Below are 21,661 nucleotides of genomic sequence, written 5' to 3'. Positions count from 1 at the left end.
CACTGTATATATATATGGTATGTCGGGGCCATCGTAGGTCGGGGGGTCACTGTATATATATATGGTATGTCGGGGCCATCGTAGGTCGGGGGGGCACTGTATATATATATGGTATGTCGGGGCCATCGTAGGTCGGGTGGTCACTGTATATATATGGTATGTCGGGGCCATCGTAGGTCGGGGGGTCACTGTATATATATATGGTATGTCGGGCCATCGTAGGTCGGGGGGGCACTGTATATATATATGGTATGTTGGGGCCATCGTAGGTCGGGGGGTCACTGTATATATATGGTATGTCGGGGCCATCGTAGGTCGGGGGGTCACTGTATATATATATGGTATGTCGGGGCCATTGTAGGTCGGGGGGGCACTGTATATATATATGGTATGTCGGGGCCATCGTAGGTCGGGGGGTCACTGTATATATATGGTATGTCGGGGCCATCGTAGGTCGGGGGGTCACTGTATATATATATGGTATGTCGGGGCCATCGTAGGTCGGGGGGGCACTGTATATATATATGGTATGTCGGGGCCATCGTAGGTCGGGGGGTCACTGTATATATATGGTATGTCGGGGCCATCGTAGGTCGGGGGGTCACTGTATATATATATGGTATGTCGGGGCCATCGTAGGTCGGGGGGGCACTGTATATATATATGGTATGTCGGGGCCATCGTAGGTCGGGGGGTCACTGTATATATATGGTATGTCGGGGCCATCGTAGGTCGGGGGGTCACTGTATATATATATGGTATGTCGGGGCCATCGTAGGTCGGGGGGGCACTGTATATATATATGGTATGTCGGGGCCATCGTAGGTCGGGGGGTCACTGTATATATATGGTATGTCGGGGCCATCGTAGGTCGGGGGGTCACTGTATATATATATGGTATGTCGGGGCCATCGTAGGTCGGGGGGGCACTGTATATATATATGGTATGTCGGGGCCATCGTAGGTCGGGGGGTCACTGTACTACCAACAGAGAAAACATGCTCTTCACCTCTACATATGGCGACTGTGAACTCATCTTCTTGGACGTCTAATTGATGATCCAAGAAGATAGATTAATCACCCAGGGTTATGGAAAGAGCATCCCCTATAAACAATTCTTACGGTTAAGAAAGGTGATGATGACCCTTCACAAGCCCAGGCGTTGGATCTAATACTGAGGATATCCCGCTAAAATAATCAATGAGGGTTTGAAAAAAGCAGCTGTAACTCCAAGATCTGACCTGTTGCGCCCGAAACGCAGACTAAATGCTAAACCTCAGATTTGTTTTTTCTATTGCTAATTCCAGTATGAACAATCTTGTGGCCAATACCATTCGTATATCTTGGTATCTGATCCCGACCTAAAAGACGTTGCTGTGAATGCTCCATTGGTCACGTATAGAAAAAATCACACCTTGGGTGATATATTGAAAAACGCGGATCCTCTGTCCCGTGACGCCATGCAGCGGAGGGGATTGGCTGACAAGAAGTTTACCTTCTGGAAATTCTCCATGCAGGACCTGTTCTTTTTGGGCCCAGAACCTAGCCACTAACCGAATACAGTCAGGGGGTTCTTGTCATTGTGCTAAGGATTTAATTACGTGCCGTACTACAAACCTTGTATCTGTCATCTTATGCCCCTGAGGCTTCTTTTACGTGGGCAAAACTATCCGGCCCCTCCATATCCGCTTCCGGGAACATGTTCGTTCGATAAAGACTGGAGTTGGTGCCCCTAGATTGATTGATCACGTAAAAGAAGCTCATGCCAGCGATCCGAGAGTCCTGAAATTTGGGTCAAAAGGTGGGGATAGACCTGTTACCCTCCTACGCAGAGAAGCGTATTGGATTTTTAGACTTGAAGCGGCAGGATTTTTGGGACCGTTTTTATGATTCCTTATGAGAGTGACTGAAAAGGAATTAGTTTGTATGTGATACAAGCCGGTACTGTACTACTACGTTGTTTCATTCACCTTTTTCACCACGTGTGGTTTGTTTTGATCATATGTTCACCTTGTTTTGACATGTGACACGGATACCGCCCACTGTGACGTCTATATATGGAGTCACGGGTGACGCGGTAATTGTATACCGGCTTCAAGAAGCGCTGCCACTAGCGTGAAACAGACTGTTCCGGTCCACATCCCCCGCCTCCCTCTTTACACCCGCTCCTGATGCCTGGAATGGTGAAATAAAGCTCCGGTGAGTGCAGTCCTGCCTTCTTAATTATCCTTGGGGTGAAGTGCTACCTTTATTAGTTAATTGTTTCTGTTCCGTAAGGGGTATATTGGATTGGGGGGGAGGGGGGACATCTAAAAAAGGTTGGTTATTAGTCCCACTTTGACCTCTTCCACCCCTTCGATTGGAACCCCTACCTCTGCTTCGACCTTTCCCTTTACCCATGCTCACAATTGTCCCTGTCTGAATCAGACAAGTCAGTTTCAGACGATGTGGGATCGGGGTCTGACTCGTGCACCACACCTCTGGGGGGGAAACACTTAAACCCTATTGTCCTTGACCTAGTATTGAGAGACTTAGAACTTGTCCAACCTGACTGTGGAACAGTAAAAAGCCGTCCACAGTCTTGAAATGGACAGATCCATAACCATCAAACCCTCAGACATGGGAGGAAACGCGGTGTTTATGGATTCAGGTGACTACCGACAAATGTGTTTGGATCTATTTAAGCACCGGGATTGCTACAAAATCCTCCTCACTGACCCGACAGACAGGAAATAAGAACCCTACTACACAAGGCCCGATCCCATCAGCCCATCAGTGACCATGAACTGGATTTTCTCAATGTTCCGAGATAGGCCACATTTTACACACTCCCCAAGGTGCATAAAGGCACAGCCCCATTAAAGGGCAGACCCATAGGGTCAGGAGTGGGAGCCTCACACAGAACCTGGGCGTTTATGTTGACAAAATCTTGAAACCATTTGTAACTAGTCTACCATCCTGCACAAGGGACACGACTGATCTGCAGAAATTGTACAGACTGACTTTGGTGGGTGAGACATGGCTGGCAAGTATGAATGTTAAGGCCCTTTATACTTGCATTTCACACCATCTGGGCCTCACTGCGGTAGAGTTCATCCTCCAAGGCCGCGGTATCCATTGCCGGCCCACAGCCAGTTTGTGCTTGATCTGCTTCCATTTACCCTCACCAGGAACTATTTCCTCTTTGATCACAAGACCTACCACCAGATGAAAGGGACGGCCATGGGGAGCCTGTGCGCCCCCACTTGTATTTAGGCTGGTGGGAGGAGTCTTTAGTTTTCTGTGAGGAGCAGATCAGGCACACTACACACATCGGGCTGTGGGCCAGGTATATTGATGATGTGTTTGTCTTGTGGCATGGGTCCGGAACAGCCTTTGTGACATTTGTGGAACACCTCAACACAAATGATTTGAGGTTGAGGTTCACTTATGATATCCAAGAGCATGAATCCTCCTTCTTGGACGTCCTAATTTGTAAAAATAGAAATAGGGGCTTGGACACGACAGTTTGTCATAAAACCCACCTCCACGGATGCCCTCCTGTGTTGGCAGAGCCATCACCCCAGAGCCCTCAAAGCAGGCATCCCCAAGGGCCAATACTTGAGAATGAAATGGAACTGTTCAGCACAGGAGCAGTTCAGGAGGCAATCCACTGATCTAAGAATGAGGTTCAGATCCAGAGGGTACCCTGACGTGGTAGTACGTGAGGCTTACCAACACAGCAAGACAAGGGCCAGGACTGAACTATTGACTCCAAAACCCCCGACATATAGTGACAACATCATACGGATCATTGACACTTTTCACAGCGACAACAAACAGGTACAGGATATCCTTAGACGACACTGGGGGCACTACTGCTGGATCCTGACCTGTCGGACAGAATTGGGCCTACACCGTCCATTACTTTTAGACGTGGTCGTTGTCAAAAGTCATTATGTACATCCTACGCAGCCAGGGACTTGGTTGGAGAGAGACTGTCGGGTGTTTTGGCTGTAGTGGATGTGTAGCCTGCAAATACATCCAAACAGGTAAATCGTTCACTAGTGATGTCACTTCCAGGACCTTTAAACTTTTTGATTTCATCAACTGCAGATCTAATGGAGCGGTGTACATGGCCACCTGCACTTGTGGCATTGAATATGTGGGCAAGACTAAACGTGAGCTTAGAAGACGCATAGGGGAACACATTGGGGACATCTCTAACGACCTTGACACACCCCTTACATGACATGTCAATCAGGTTCATGGGGGAGACACTTTGGTCATTAAATTCATGGGCATTGACTGGATTCGCCCACCCCTGAGGGGAGGTGACTGGGACCGCTGTATTCTACAGAGGGAAACAAAGTGGATCTTTTGCCTATAAGCGGTTAACCCACGCTGCCTCAATGAGCAGCTTCATTTTTCTGGCTTCATCTAATCCCTTTGGACCATGTATATTTGACATTGCTGCCCCCATCGTTGTCCCCTCTTCTTGTAAACCCACAATCTCTCACCCGGTCCTCTATTTATTTTCGCTCCTCACCATTTGCGCTGCTTCTAGGTATTCTGTAGTTTCTAATATTTCCCTGTGATGTCCGTCTTCGTTTGTTCCCTTAACTGTTTGTTGTAACTTTCCCGGCCTCAATACCTGTTTATCACAAGTGTTTACCTGTCAGGGAACGGGTCGATCATGTGACACGTTCCCCTGACAACCATTTTCGCGGCCGGTGATCTTACCCACGACCAACAGATGTGATGCCAGTGAACCGGAAGCAGTCCCCGTTGCGGAGCAGGAAGCCGGTGAGTCTGGTAAGTGCATGTATTTAACCCTGACCATTGCAGACACCGCGCAGCTAGCCATAAGCGGTGTGGAGGTGTTTGTTATGTCGGTGGGGTTTATACTTAACCTTTAATGTTGTTATATAAAAGCTACGTTTTAATCAGGTATTTCTCCCCGATAGGCCACGAGAGTAAGGACTGTAAGGAAGATGCCAGTAGGTTTTGCCGAGTGACAGGTCACACAACCAAGGATTGCCCCAAGAGCAAGACCTGCAACCTCTGCGGACTGGTGGCCCACAGCTATAAGGACTGCCCCCAGAGGGAGAGAACATGGGCATCTGTGGCAGCAAAAGTACCGAAGCCAGCCCGAGCTCCGGAGCCAGCAGCACAGAAGGCCAAGCCGACCAAGAAGGGTAACCTGTGCTTCCTCCCCCAGGTACCATACAGAGGAAGAGGAAAGGAAGGGACAACACATCAGCCGAGTCCTACAAGAGAAAGATCATTGAGGCCTGCGAGAACCTTCAAGCTTCAGATGAAGAGGAGGAGATGGAGCAGGCCCAAGTGGAGCAGGTCCAAGTACAGTCCATGGAAGATCTGCTGCAGGACCCAGAGGTCAAGGAAATCCTAGACACACCGGCCAATCCAGTCTACGACATGTTCTTGGAAGGGTGCTATGAGAAGCCACAGGAGCTGACAGGCAGTAGAGAAGAGGATCCGCCCGACCGGAGTGGTAAATAATATTTGAACTAACCTCTCTGTTTATTCCCATGGCTGATCTTAACATCTTTAGCATTAATGTGAGGAGTATTAGAGAGAGGCTTATATTTCAGACTGTTCTTACTTTCTTAGAGGTGTGATGTTTACATGCTGCAGGAATGTGCTTTGTCCTCTTCTAGGTCTTACAACCATCTAGCCAGGCAGTGCTCTCATGGCCCTTCCTACTGGTCTGGTGGGGGGGGGGGGACTGTAGGTCTGTGGGGGTGGCCATCCTGATCAGGGGAGGAAACTTTGCACTTAATTCCGTCCAGGAGCTCATCTGTGGCAGACTTCTTGTCACAGACGATTCCTGGGTGGGTGAACCCGGCTCTTCAACGTGTATGCCTCCCCTGAGAAGAATGTTTCACTGGAGGTTCTCCAGGCCCTGCGGGCTCAGCTTGCCACCACTAGGGCAAAAGTGTTGGGTGGTGACTTCAAATGCCCCTTTGAGGTGGACAGGCGCAGTTCTGGCACATCCACCAATCTTGACTTGACATCCAAGCTGCTGATCGAGATGGTGACAGAGGCATCCTTGCAGGACATTGTTGGGTCCATCGGAAACGGCTCCGTAAACTATACGTGGAGCCGCCCCGATAGCTCGCTCCGTTCTCGGATAGACTTCATCTTCACTTCGAGAGCAGTTAGGAAGGTGTCATACTCTATTGTCCCCTGCTTCTTCTCTGACCAAAGAGCCATTCGATTTCGGGGGACTCTGGGCCATGGATTCCCACCTGGTCCAGTCTCCTGGAAGTTGAATTGTGCCCTGCTGGCACAGAGGGAGCTTATGGAGGAACTTAGGTGTGGTAGCCCTGGGGGGGTGTAGGGTAGTTGGGATGTTGTGGTAGGTAAGGGGTTAATTTTAATCCTAGAGTTTGTGACGCCAGGCTGAGGGCTGGTATGCTGAGGTCATTCTCCGGCCTATCGCCGCCCTTCCCAGAAACGATAGGTGCATGTAATAAAATGACTGAAGGTCCACAAGGTACTTGAACAAACTTTACTTAAGTTCTTGCAGTACATCCAATGAACAATGACAGTCTCAGGCAAACAGTCTCTATAGATCTCAATGACTGACAATTGTTGCGGACCTTGAGTGATATTAGAAGTCTCTGAATTTAGGGTAATTATTGCAGATCCGTCCGGATTTAGGGGATAGATAAGGTCCGGTGAACTTGCAGAGTGCGTGGGGATTGATACACTCAGTAATTAGAAGTTATCGGCCGTCGCCGCAAGGTTCAGGCCTAGACTCACAGATCTCAGCAGCGCAGATGCTTCTCGCTTGCTTGCACAGGAACAAGAGAGCGAGAAGATGGCCGCCGCTCCCTTATATGGGTGGGGCTAATCTCATTGGTCCGAACACCTGTCACTCACTGTTACACAGTGTGATAGGTTTGACTACGTCACAGGGACCTCCAAAGGTCCTCAAGCAGAAATACCATAGAGTTCTCCTGATCACATGACCCGCAGGTCCTGCTACGCTATGGCAAGGTAATTAACTATTTATTTACATTTATACAATCCTATAGACATAAATCCCAAATGGTTACTGGATAGTTATTATCTGGATAAGAGGTGACTAGGAGTGAACTAGACAATTTGGACCCCGACGTCCTAGGGACTCTGGCTATGGGGACCACAATAGAAGGTACCGGATAGGATACGGTACCGGGACACCATAAACCCCCTTACTTAAGATAAGTCGACCTCGATGTCTGTCCCCTAAGACAGAGGGACCAGGACAAGGACAGGATGCTCTATAAACTCACTATACATCCTAAGTAAACATTGAACACATTTACATTCTTTTGATACTCTTACTAGTATCTGAACTAGACAATTAGAATCTATCTAGGCATTGGTGCTATCTAGACAAGAAGGCTATCTAGACATTTGAAGAAACTATCTATCCTTTAGTTTCTAGCTTCCTAGACAACTATATTAAACTTATTATACATTCCAAAGCTTACTAGACAATTAGGCAGCTATCTGACATGTAGTTGCTAGCTCCTAAGACACTTTTATTAGCTCTCTACACATTCTTGGAGGCTAAACTGAACATTAATATAACTCTCTATACATGAGACTATCTAGACATTAGTACAGCTCTATTTACCTTTAGTTTCAAGCTGATTTAGACACTTTTATTATCTCACACATTTTATTCCTTTGCCAACAATAAGTTACCTGTTAGTACACATAAGGTTATACTGGCTAGCCGGAAGCTAGGTCACAGTAAGGGTGGCTGCTAGGGTCTATCAGCTACACGCTACTTATCCCTAGAGCACTTTCAAAACAACCCATCTAGGTTATTCTTAGAATTACGTGTTTAATTCTATTTTAGTAAGAGCACCTACTGGCCAGGCAGAGCATCTCACACACGCAATGTAGGAGAAGAAGTGTCCCTAACAGTGGCAGGAATTGGGTATCAATATGCTACAATTCCTAAGTGTTTTCTTGAGTGAGATATTTATTTTGGTGTATGTACTAGAGAAACAAGGTAGTACATTTAAGTTAGTAATCTAGAGTACTATGTGAACAAGTAGTATTTTAAGGGGAATCCTCCCTACTATTTTTGTTGAGACAGGTGCTAACAATAATATTACTTTCGGAGGAGCCGAGGTGTCCCCTGTTGAGTTACCTACTAAACACGTTTAGCATTTTATACATTTGTATGTACAAGAATTATATATATTTTTAGTGTTGAGTGTACATGTGCAGTATGTCAATATTTTCTGTGTACAACTCTACCTTACTTTTTATGTACATAGACATTAGACTATTTTCTCTACGTACAAACCTTACCTATTTTTTTCTGTACACGGACATGAGAACACCTTCCTGTGTACAGAACCATATACATATTTACTATACATTTATCAACACTCCAACATGTTTCAGGTGCATTCACCCGATAAGTGCAACATTTATCATAACAGTTCTTATGAAGCTGCTGGTATATACATAAAGCAGACGTGTAAGGATTAGTGTTGCTCGCGAATATTCGCAATTCGAATATTATTCGTGAATATCGCATATTCGCGAATTTTGCGAATATAGCGCTATATATTCGTAATTACGAATATTCGTTTTTTTTTTTTTCTTTTCTTCACAGTACACATCACAGTGATCACCCCTCTCTGCTTCCAGCTTGTGTGGTGTAAAGAAGGCTCTAATACTACTGTGTGAGACTGGTGCGCGAAAATTCGCATATGCGAATATTTGCGTATGTTAATTTTGTATATGCTAATATTCACATATGTTAATTTTCGCATACTCGAATGTTCGCATATGCGAAAATAAAACGAGAATATAACGAATATGCGAATATGCGCGAATATATGACGAATATTCGTCCATATATTCGCGAATATTCGCGAATTCGAATATGGCCTATGCCGCTCAACACTAATAAGGATCAGCAGTCCACCTACACTAGGAGTTCATAGGAAGGGAAAGGTAAACACGGCCCTACCACAAATCAGCCGGGTACAGTCCTTAATGAATCTCCTACAGGCTAGGAGTCTCTTGACTTAATAGTCAGGCACAAGCTTAGTGGTTACGTTGTTGAACTTTGAACTGGAACAACTTAGCACAGTCCTGCTAGGCACAATTCTTTAACTTAGTTGCTGTAAAACAAAATGGTTAGAACATCTTCTAAAGAGACAATGTCATATTGTTTTTCTGTCTTCTTTACTCTTGTAGTGCCTTTCTTGGTTCCTCTATATCTGCCAACATCAGGGGCAGGATCAGACTTGACATAGCTTTGCCACACTACATTGGTGAGGATGGAGTGGTGAAAGGCAGCTTGAGAAGGGGTTATAGGCTTACCAGCCGGGATCACAGTGGGGCAATAGGGCTTGAGTACCATCTCCAAACCAGAATGGACCCATGACTCTTTCGTTGGTACCCTGGAAGCAGGTAAACTCTCATTGCTCCGAGAGGGCCTAGGTACGGTCTTTGGTGCCGGCAATTTGGGCTTACTTTCTTGATCTTGAGCAGGACTTGACTCTCGACGATCTGTAGAAAATGAAGAACTTGGCTCTTTGCTGTACATAGAAGATGATGAACTTGACTCTTTGCTGTACATAGAAGATGATGAACTTGACTGTTGAAGCTCCTCCTCCTTGGGTACGCTGGTGGAGGCTTTAGGAGCAGACTTTGTCGGCCTTAAGTTGAAGGGATCGGACTCCCAATCCGTTGACGGGAAATATTTGAATGGAAGCTGCGTTGGGGCTGTTGGTCTGGTGACCGCTGCAGCCCATTCTCCACGAAGGCTCTGGATGGGGGTGTACTCCACAATTTCACCCACCTCCAAGGTATTGAACTTCTTATGGAGATATGGCCTTTGCGCTGCTCGCCGGTTTACGAGTAGGGTCTGCCCAGTGTGGCAGTCAAGGTGTGTCCCATAACCTCTGACCTTGTCGAACTTGGCCACAGTTGCTCTTCTTCTTTCTAATGGCTCCTCCCCTTCTCGGGGGTGATCCCATTTACGGATGTACAATGCCTCCATTTCGTTGGTATTTTCTTGATACCGCACTATTTCTTCATATGGCAAATGTACGTGCTTGGGAGCGTAGAGTTCTTTGTGTCGGGCCTTTAGCTTTTCCATCAATTCGGCCAGCTCGGCTTCTTGACGGGCCCTTTCCCTTTCTGCAGTTGGGATTGGTGGGAGTGTCTTCCCAGGTAATGATTGAAGTACTCTGTGCATGTACTCGATCAGCTCCGGCTCATCTCCAAACACCCATTGCGGCAATTTTGGTGAGCACGGTCGTGCACTTGGCAAGCTTGATCGAGAAATTACCTCAGGGCTGGAGGAGGAAGAATAGGCCGCCTCTGGCGGGGTACTCACAGCAGACTCCTCCGATGGGATCTCGGCCCACGAGCCCCAGGTTCTGTGGTGAGGGGACAATCTCACCGGTGACGCACCTCCAGGTGTCCCTGCGCTGTCCGCTGGAGGTGTTTCTGTCCAATCGTCGTCGTCATCATCAGGCAGTGGGGGAAGATAGCAGGCCCCCTCTTCCTCTAATGACAACCGCTGCAGACGGTCAGGAAGCTCTTGAAAAAGTTGGGCTGCGACTGCCACAACTTTCCGTGTTTCCGGCGCCATTTTGCTAACTTCACCACGTGGAACGCTGCTCTCCGCCATGTCTGTACTTTCCGCCTCTCCGTGCAGACTGAAGAGGTTGCTCTGCGTGGTGTCTTTTATAGTAGGCTTCTTCAAAATGGCGCTGGGCAGGAAGGACACTATCGGTGCAGCCCCGACTTCCGGTCCCTCCAGAAATGACTCCTGTATCTCTGAGTTCCCTTTTTGCTGCGACACAGTAACTTGGTGGCCACGCCCAGGGGTGGGGCGCAGCGTGGGTTTTCTTCGCACGCTTTTCCAGCAGCAGTTCGGCTCCACCTGTGCAGACCAGACCAACGGATCGCAGCATGAACTCACTGCGCAGTTTACACATCTTAGTCGTAACAGAATTGTCGCCTCCCCCCTTACTTTTCTCTTGGCCCCCTTGTATGGTGCACCACAAGCACCGTTCCTGTACACAGCAACAAGGTTTACAGCACATGAATAAAGTTCTTTTTCTGGGGGGGGAGTACACTTTCACTATTGGCGACTGTAGTAGGTGCACACCCGTATCCTGTTCGTGCAACGCCCAAAAGGCTTTGTAGTAGCCCTGGGAGGGTGTAGGGTAGTTGGGATGTTGTGGTAGGTAAGGGGTTAATGTTAACCCTAGAGTTCGTGACGCCAGGCTGAGGGCTGGTATGCTGAGGTAATTCTCCGGCCTATCGCCGCCCTTCCCAGAAACGATAGGTGCAGGTAATAAAAGGACTGAAGGTTCACAATGTACTTGAACAAACTTTACTTAAGTGCTTGCAGTACATCCAATGAACAATGACAGTCTCAGGCAAACAGTCTCTATAGATCTCAATGACTGACAATTGTTGCGGACCTTGAGTGATATTAGAAGTCTCTGAATTTAGGGTAATTATTGCAGATCCGTCCGGATTTAGGGGATAGATAAGGTCCGGTGATCTTGCAGAGTGCGTGGGGATTGATACACTCAGTAATTAGAAGTTATCGGCCGTCGCTGCAAGATTCAGGCCTAGACTCACTGATCTCAGCAGCTCAGATGCTTCTTGCTTGCTTGTACAGGAACAAGAGAGCTGCTGGGTGGGGCTAATCTCATTGGTCCGAACACCTGTCACTCACTGTTACACAGTGTGATAGGTTTGACTACGTCACAGGGACCTCCAAAGGTCCTCAAGCAGAAATACCATAGAGTTCACCTGATCACATGACCCGCAGGTCCTGCTACGCTATGGCAAGGTAATTAACTATTTATTTACATTTATACAATCCTATAGACATAAATCCCAAATGGTTACTGGATAGTTACTATCTGGATAAGAGGTGACCAGGGGTGAACTAGACAATTGGGACCCCGACGTCCTAGGGACCCTGGCTATGGGGACCACAATAGAAGGTACCGGATAGGATACGGTACCGGGACACCACATAGGGATGCGTACCTCGTATGGCAAAAATGACAAATGTCTGTTTAACTGCATTAGCGATTGGTGGGAATATGTTAAAGTCTAGTTTTGTTGTTTCTTTCAGGCAAAAGACAGACAACAGGCATGTGAGAAGTGGGACTTCAGGAGGCTGCAGCGCGAGCTGCGGTCACTGCAAGACCTGCTCCAGTGCAGCTGGAACATCAGGGAGGAGCTGGAGGAGACCAAAAAGAGCTTGAAAAGGCACTTTGTGGAGGAATCCAAGCAAATTGTTTTTCGTTCCAAGGTGGAGAACCACGAGAAGGGGGAGAAGTGCAACTCTTTCTTTTTCAAGAAGCTCCATGCTGGTCACACGCCCCTGACTTAACTACGAGATGAGACCGGACACATGAGGAGGGGCAAGGAGGAGGTGATGGGGGTCATCTCCGACTTCTACGGCAACCTCTACGCCCCAAAGTCAGAATGGAGAGATCAGAGGGATCACCGCACCAGAATCAGATCGCTACAAGGTCAAGTGCTCGCTCTACATGGACGACGTGACCGTCTTCTGCACTGACCAGCGTTCGGTGACTGCAATCGTCCAGACCTGCGAGGACTTTGGCAAAGCTTCGGGGGCAAAAGTCAACTGCAGGAAGTCAGAAGCTATGCTCTTCAGAGAGTGGCACCTGACTTCTTTCGCCCCCTTACCTTTTACTGTTAAGCCAGACTTCATTCAATTCCTGGGAGTCTGGTTCAGGAAGGAAGGAGTGGCCCTTAAGTCTTGGCAAGACCGAATGGCAAAGATGAATTCCAAGATTGGAAAGCTTTCTATGGAGGGTAAAACACTGGTCCTGCGGAGTGAAGTTTCGCCTGTGCTCCAGTATACCGCACAGGCCTGGCCTCCACATACCACCGTTTGCAAGGCCATCACCTGGACAGTGTTTCATTTCATCTGGGGCAAAATGGACAGAGTCAAGAGGACTGTGATGTATAAGGAGCCCCGCAAGGGTGGGAAAGAAATCCCCGATATCCCCACTCTGCTGAGGGCCTCCTTTGCATGTGTCAGCGTGCAGCAGACTGTTGTTAAAAAAAGACTGTCTCAGCGGGCAGGTCCATGTCTCGCTTGTTCCTCATGCCCCTCTGGAGACAGCTGGATTGGGACAGGTGGGAGGGACTAACACCTCACCTGTGGAAGCCAAAGTCAATCTACAAGCTAATCCGAGGTAAAGACTTGTTGGAGCTGGTTCCGGGGCTCCCCTCAGCCACTGCAGAGACAGTTTGGACTAATGGGGCTTACGAATGGACACAAGGACTTGTCATGGATGGCCATTAAGGGAGGATTGTCTCTCAGGTCATTCATGCATGCCCGGGACCTGTGCAGAATGCGGTACTGCCCCCGGTGCCCCTTTGTGGAGGAAACCTCTTTGCACGTGTTTTGGCAGTGCCCCTTTGCACAGGCTCTGTTAGACGCCCTGGAACACGAACTCAGAGACTCTGTACCCAGGAACTGCCTATCGTACCTTTCGGTGCTTTAAGGTCTGTTCCCTGGGACCCATGACGTGGAGGCCATCCAGGAGGCCTGGCGCCTTATGAACTGTTTTAAGGACTGTGTGGCTTGCCAGGAACCGCCTCATGATGAACAGGGAGAACATGTCCGTCTGGGACTGCCACAGGTTCATCAGGAGCCTGCTCAAAGACTATTCCATCTTGGACAGCCCGGCCGTCGATGAAGAAGTAGACTGAAGACCCCTCTCCTTCCCCCATGTCCCCCTGAAGTTATAGCACAGTTTTGGCCCTGTGATCCGCCCCCTCCCTACCCCCACACAGTCCCCCATGCCCCTACCCCGATCACAGATTGTATTTTGGGTTTTCGATTTCTCGTGCTTTTCTCTTACAGGATGAGTGGTGTGTTAGAGTAGCATGCCGTGTGATGTATAGCTTAGGGAGCCTTTGCTGTGTATCGTACTGTCCTGCTTTGTGTTATCGTAATTTATTGTGTGACTTGTAATGACTGTACGAACAATAAAGCTCTTTCAATAACGGTTAAAAAACAGTTTCTCCCCCGATATATATTGATTACCCTCCTGACCATACCCTATTTATACCGCCAGAGACCCTGTAGGACCATCCTGACCATACCCTGTCTATACCCCCAGAGACCCTGTAGAACCCTCCTGACCATACCCTGTCTATACCCCCCAGAGACCCTGTAGGACCATCCTGACCATACCCTGTCTATACCCCCAGAGACCCTGTAGGACCATCCTGACCATACCCTGTCTATACCCCCAGAGACCCTGTAGGACCATCCTGACCATACCCTGTCTATACCCCCAGAGACCCTGTAGGACCATCCTGACCATACCCCATCTATACCCCCAGAGACCCTGTAGGACCATCCTGACCATACCCTATTTATACCGCCAGAGACCCTGTAGGACCATCCTGACCATACCCTGTCTATACCCCCAGAGACCCTGTAGGACCATCCTGACCATACCCTGTCTATACCCCCAGAGACCCTGTAGGACCATCCTGACCATACCCCATCTATACCCCCAGAGACCCTGTAGGACCATCCTGACCATACCCTATTTATACCGCCAGAGACCCTGTAGAACCCTCCTGACCATACCCTGTCTATACCCCCAGAGACCCTGTAGAACCCTCCTGACCATACCTTGTCTATACCCCCAGAGACCCTGTAGAACCCTCCTGACCATACCCTGTCTATACCCCAGAGACCCTGTAGGACCATCCTGACCATACCCTGTCTATACCCCCAGAGACCCTGTAGGACCCTCCTGACCATACCCTGTCTATACCCCCAGAGACCCTGTAGGACCATCCTGACCATACCCCATCTATACCCCCAGAGACCCTGTAGAACCCTCCTGACCATACCCTGTCTATACCCCAGAGACCCTGTAGGACCATCCTGACCATACCCTGTCTATAACCCCAGAGACCCTGTAGGACCATCCTGACTATACCCCGTCTATAACCCCCCCAGAGACCCTGTAGGACCCTCCTGAACATACCCCGTCTATACCCCCAGAGACCCCGTAGGACCAGCCTGATCATACCCAGTCTATACCCCCAGAGACCCTTTAGGACCATCCTAACCATACCCCATCTATACCCCGGGAGACCCTGTAGGACCATCCTGACTATACCCCGTCTATAACCCCCCAGAGACCCTGGAGGACCCTCCTGAAAATATCCCGTCTATACCCCCAGAGACCCCGTAGAACCAGCCTGACCATACCCAGTCTATACCCACAGAGACCCTTTAGGACCATCCTGACCATACCCCATCTATACCCCCAGAGACCCTGTAGGACCATCCTGACCATACCCTGTCTATACCCCCAGAGACCCCGTAGGACCAGCCTTACCATACCCTGTCTATACCCCCAGAGACCCTTTAGGACCATCCTGACCATACCCCATCTATACCCCCCAGAGACCCTGTAGGACCATCCTGACCATTCCCTGTCTATACCCCCCAGAGACCCTGTAGGACCATCCTGACCATACCCTGTCTATACCCCCAGAGACCCTTTAGGACCATCCTGACCATACCCTGTCTATACCCCCAGAGACCCTTTAGGACCATCCTGACCATACCCCATCTATACCCCCAGAGACCCTGTAGGACCATCCTGACCATACCCTGTCTATACCTCCAGAGACCCTGTAGGACCATCCTGACCATACCCTGTCTATACCCCCAGAGACCCCGTAGGACCAGCCTGACCATACCCAGTCTATACCCCCAGAGACCCTTTAGGACCATCCTGACCATACCCCATCTATACCCCCAGAGACCCTGTAGGACCATCCTGACCATACCCTGTCTATACCCCCAGAGACCCTTTAGGACCATCCTGACCATACCCCATCTATACCCCCCAGAGACCCTGTAGGACCATCCTGACCATTCCCTGTCTATACCCCCCAGAGACCCTGTAGGACCATCCTGACCATACCCTGTCTATACCCCCAGAGTCCCTGTAGGACCATCCTGACCATACCCTGTCTATACCCCCAGAGACCCTGTAGGACCATCCTGACCATACCCTGTCTATACCCCCAGAGACCCTGTAGGACCATCCTGACCATACCCTGTCTATTCTCCCCGAAATATATTGTTTTTCATATAGACAGGGTAAGGTCAGAATGGTCCTACAGGATGTCTGGGGGTTATAGATGGGGAATGGTCATCCTGGGTCTCTGGGGGTATCCAGCATTATGGGGGGGGGATGACATGTAGATGTGGACATTACCTGCAGCTCCCCTCCCCCTTGTCTTAGTAATGAAGCGGACAGCAGGAGCCCCTCCTCCTTGCCTTTATAATGAAGCGGACAGCAGGGGCCCCTCCCTCTTGTCTTTTTAATGAAGCAGACAGCAGGGGCCCCTCCCCCTTGTCTTTGTAATGAAGCGGACAGCAGGGGCCCCTCCCCCTTGTCTTAGTAATGAAGCAGACAGCAGGGGCCCTTCCCCCTTGTCTTAGTAATGAAGCAGACAGCAGGGCCCCTCCCCCTTGTCTTAGTAATGAAGCAGACAGCAGGGCCCCTTCCCCCTTGTCTTTGTAATGAAGAAGACAGCAGGGACCCCTCCCCCTTGTCTTTGTAATGAAGAAGACAGCAGGGACCCCTCCCCCTTGTCTTAGTAATGAAGCAGACAGCAGGGGCCCCTCCCCTTTTTCTTAGTAATGAAGCAGACAGCAGTAGCCCCTCCCCCTTGTCTTAGTAATGAAGCAGACAGTACGGCCCCTCCCCCTTGTCTTAGTAATGAAGCAGACAGTACGGCCCTTCCCCCTTGTCTTAGTAATGAAGCAGACAGTAGGGCCCCTCCCCCTTGTCTTAGTAATGAAGCAGACAGTAGGGCCCCTCCCCTTGTCTTAGTAATGAAGCAGACAGCAATGGCCCCTCCCCCTTGTCTTAGTAATGAAGCAGACAGCAATGGCCCCTCCCCCTTGTCTTTGTAATGAAGCGGACAGCAGGGGCCCTTCCCCCTTGTCTTTGTAATGAAGCGGACAGCAGGGGCCCCTCCCCCTTGTCTTAGTAATGAAGCAGACAGCAGGGGCCCTTCCCCCTTGTCTTTGTAATGAAGCGGACAGCAGGGGCCCCTCCCCCTTGTCTTAGTAATGAAGCAGACAGCAGGGCCCCTCCCCCTTGTCTTAGTAATGAAGCAGACAGCAGGGCCCCTTCCCCCTTGTCTTTGTAATGAAGAAGACAGCAGGGACCCCTCCCCCTTGTCTTTGTAATGAAGAAGACAGCAGGGGCCCCTCCCCCTTGTCTTAGTAATGAAGCAGACAGCAGGGGCCCCTCCCCTTTTTCTTAGTAATGAAGCAGACAGCAGTGGCCCCTCCCCCTTGTCTTAGTAATGAAGCAGACAGTACGGCCCCTCCCCCTTGTCTTAGTAATGAAGCAGACAGTACGGTCCCTCCCCCTTGTCTTAGTAATGAAGCAGACAGTAGGGCCCCTCCCCCTTGTCTTAGTAATGAAGCAGACAGTAGAGCCCCTCCCCCTTGTCTTAGTAATGAAGCAGACAGTAGGGCCCCTCCCCCTTGTCTTAGTAATGAAGCAGACAGTAGGGCCCCTCCCCCTTGTCTTAGTAATGAAGCAGACAGTAGGGCCCCTCCCCCTTGTCTTAGTAATGAAGCAGACAGTAGGGCCCCTCCCCCTTGTCTTAGTAATGAAGCAGACAGTAGGGCCCCTCCCCCTTGTCTTAGTAATGAAGCAGACAGTAGGGTCCCTCCCCCTTGTCTTAGTAATGAAGCAGACAGTAGGGCCCCTCCACCTTGTCTTAGTAATGAAGCAGACAGTAGGGCCCCTCCCCCTTGTCTTAGTAATGAAGCAGACAGTAGGGTCCCTCCCCCTTGTCTTAGTAATGAAGCAGACAGTAGGGCCCCTCCCCCTTGTCTTAGTAATGAAGCAGACAGTAGGGCCCCTCCCCCTTGTCTTAGTAATGAAGCAGACAGTAGGGCCCCTCCCCCTTGTCTTAGTAATGAAGCAGACAGTAGGGCCCCTCCCCCTTGTCTTAGTAATGAAGCAGACAGTAGGGCCCCTCCCCCTTGTCTTAGTAATGAAGCAGACAGTAGGGCCCCTCCCCCTTGTCTTAGTAATGAAGCAGACAGTAGGGCCCCTCCCCCTTGTCTTAGTAATGAAGCAGACAGTAGGGCCCCTCCCCCTTGTCTTAGTAATGAAGCAGACAGTAGGGCCCCTCCTGAGGTCACTTTATTATTATTGTACACATTTCACATGGATGACATCACATTCACATTGCAGGTTGGGCCCCAGTTTATTGTCAGGGGCCCCGACTTCCACCTCTTCCTGGACTGAGGGTCACAGATCGCTCCCTCCATGTTACTGGTGTTATATATCCAGTCCAGGAAGTTGGGGCCCGACAGATCAAAGATACTTGAGGGGCCACGTGCAGAGCGGAGGCGTCACAGCGAACATCAAGGACGGCCCCCACGGAATAATATTATTAACCCCTCCCCTTTATGTACATTCACACCCCAAGATGGTCGCCCGAAATGGGGGCCACAATCCTCCACAGCTCAGCACTTCCCAGAGCAGCCTGAAAGAGAATCAGACACGTCAGGAACCCCAAAATACCCTATATACCCTCCCCACAATACTCTATATACTCTATATACCCTCCCCACAATACTCTATATACCCTCCCCACAATACTCTATATACCCTCCCCACAATACTCTATATACTCTATATACCCTCCCCACAATACTCTATATACCCTCCCCACAATACTCTATATACTCTATATACCCTCCCCACAATACTCTATATACCCTCCCCACAATACTCTATATACCCTCCCCACAATACTCTATATACTCTATATACCCTCCCCACAATACTCTATATACCCTCCCCACAATACTCTATATACCCTCCCCACAATACTCTATATACTCTATATACCCTCCCCACAATACTCTATATACCCTCCCCACAATACTCCATATACTCTATATACCCTCCCCACAATACTCTATATACCCTCCCCACAATACTCTATATACTCTATATACCCTCCCCACAATACTCTATATACCCTCCCCACAATACTCTATATACCCTCCCCACAATACTCTATATACTCTATATACCCTCCCCACAATACTCTATATACCCTCCCCACAATACTCTATATACTCTATATACCCTCCCCACAATACTCTATATACCCTCCCCACAATACTCTATATACCCTCCCCACAATACTCTATATACCCTCCCCACAATACTCTATATACTCTATATACCCTCCCCACAATACTCTATATACTCTATATACCCTCCCCACAATACTCTATATATCCTCCCCACAATACTCTATATAATCTATATACCCTCCCCACAATACTCTATATATCCTCCCCACAATACTCTATATACCCTCCCCACAATACTCTATATACTCTATATACCCTCCCCACAATACTCTATATACACTATATACCCTCCCCACAATACTCTATATACCCTCCCCACAATACTCTATATACCCTCCCCACAATACTCTATATACCCTCCCCACAATACTCTATATACTCTATATACCCTCCCCACAATACTCTATATACCCTCCCCACAATACTCTATATACCCTCCCCACAATACTCTATATACCCTCCCCACAATACTCTATATACCCTCCCCACAATACTCTATATACCCTCCTCACAATACTCTATATACCCTCCCCACAATTCTCTATATACTCTATATACCCTCCCCACAATACTCTATATACCCTCCCCACAATACTCTATATACCCTCCCCACAATACTCTATATACCCTCCCCACAATACTCTATATACCCTCCCCACAATTCTCTATATACTCTATATACCCTCCCCACAATACTCTATATACCCTCCCCACAATTCTCTATATACTCTATATACCCTCCCCACAATACTCTATATACCCTCCCCACAATTCTCTATATACTCTATATACCCTCCCCACAATACTCTATATACCCTCCCCACAATTCTCTATATACTCTATATACCCTCCCCACAATACTCTATATACTCTATATACCCTCCCCACAATACTCTATATACCCTCCCCACAATACTCTATATACCCTCCCCACAATACTCTATATACCCTCCCCACAATACTCTATATACCCTCCCCACAATTCTCTATATACCCTATATACCCTCCCCACAATACTCTATATACCCTCCCCACAATTCTCTATATACCCTCCCCACAATACTCTATATACCCTCCCCACAATTCTCTATATACCCTCCCCACAATACTCTATATACCATCCCCACAATTCTCTATATACCCTATATACCCTCCCCACAATACTCTATATACCCTCCCCACAATTCTCTATATACCCTCCCCACAATACTCTATATACCCTCCCCACAATTCTCTATATACCCTCCCCACAATTCTCTATATACTCTATATACCCTCCCCACAATAATCTATATACCCTCCCCACAATACTCTATATAACCTCCCCACAATTCTCTATATACCCTCCCCACAATTCTCTATATACCCTATATACCCTCCCCACAATTCTCTATATACCCTCCCCACAATTCTCCGCTCTGCATACTATATACCCTCTGCTCTGTATACTATATACCTCCGGTCTGTATACTATACACCTCAGCTCTGCATACTATATACCCTCTGCTCTGTATACAAAATACCTCTGGTCTGCATACTATATACCCTCCGCTCTTTATACTATATACCCTCCACTCTTTATACTATATACCCTCTGCTCTGTATACTATATACCTCCGGTCTGCATACTATATACCCTCCGCTCTGTATACTATATACCTCTGGTCTGCATACTATATACCTCCGCTCTGTATGCTAGATACCCTCCACTCTATATACGATATAACCTCCGCTCTGTATACTATATACCCTCCCCACAATACTGTATATACTCTATATACCCTCCTCACCCTCCGGTCTCTACCCTAGTTTTCTCACCTCTGTAACCGTTTCCATAATAGCCATTCTGTCCATAAGATGATTCCTCGGGGGCTATGAATAAATAATGTTTATAAATATTTTTATTGGTACGGCCTCCATGGTATCATCCATAATACCTCACATATATATATATATATATATATAACGTACCGTATGTCCATGGGCTCTGGCCTCCTCCCAGCTGCTGATATCCACCTACAGATGCAAATGAGAAAGGTCAGAGGAGCAAGATGGGGGTAAAATACAGGCTGAAAAGTGGGGGGAAGCAGAATGGGGAGCTTTAGTGTAGGGAGAAGGGTAAGTATGACTTGTTTGGGTACAGGTCTATGACGGAGAAGGGCAAGTATGACTGGTGCGTGTACAGGTCTATAAGGGAGAAGGGTAAGTATGACTGGTGTGTGTACAGGTCAATAAGGGAGAAGGGTAAGTATGACTGGTGCGGGTACAGGTCGATAAGGGAGAAGGGTAAGTATGACTGGTGTGTGTACAGGTCAATGAGGGAGAAGGGTAAGTATGACTGGTGCGGGTACAGGTCTATAAGGGAGAAGGGTAAGCGTGACTGGTGCGGGTACAGGTCGATAAGGGAGAAGGGTAAGCATGACTGGTGCGTGTACAGGTCTA

General features: G+C 48.5%; 1 protein-coding gene and 1 long non-coding RNA gene across 2 annotated transcripts in view; one reads left to right on the top strand and one right to left on the bottom strand.

The window, feature by feature from the left end:
* The first annotated feature begins 2,021 nt into the window (after positions 1-2,021).
* LOC130342243 (uncharacterized) lies at positions 2,022-14,000 on the top strand. The gene is made up of 3 exons (XR_008881923.1): positions 2,022-2,199; positions 5,201-5,494; positions 12,134-14,000. It is a non-coding gene; the product is annotated as an uncharacterized LOC130342243 (long non-coding RNA).
* Positions 14,001-18,240: 4,240 nt separating this feature from the next.
* LOC130342244 (fibroin heavy chain-like) overlaps positions 18,241-21,661 on the bottom strand; it is an 84,190-nt gene continuing 80,769 nt past the window's right edge. The window contains exons 30-32 of the mRNA XM_056554270.1: positions 21,191-21,235; positions 21,038-21,091; positions 18,241-18,597 (exon numbers count right to left, since the gene is read on the bottom strand). Of these exons, the coding sequence (XP_056410245.1) occupies positions 18,578-18,597; positions 21,038-21,091; positions 21,191-21,235 (119 nt within the window). The 3' untranslated portion in view covers positions 18,241-18,577. The remainder of the gene's footprint in view (positions 18,598-21,037; positions 21,092-21,190; positions 21,236-21,661) is intronic.

The sequence above is a fragment of the Hyla sarda genome, unplaced genomic scaffold (genome assembly GCF_029499605.1).
Source record: "Hyla sarda isolate aHylSar1 unplaced genomic scaffold, aHylSar1.hap1 scaffold_645, whole genome shotgun sequence".
In the NCBI taxonomy this organism is placed as follows: Eukaryota; Metazoa; Chordata; class Amphibia; order Anura; family Hylidae; genus Hyla; species Hyla sarda.
The sequence above is the reverse complement of the archived record's forward strand: the minus strand, read 5'-3'. Positions and strand labels throughout refer to the sequence as shown.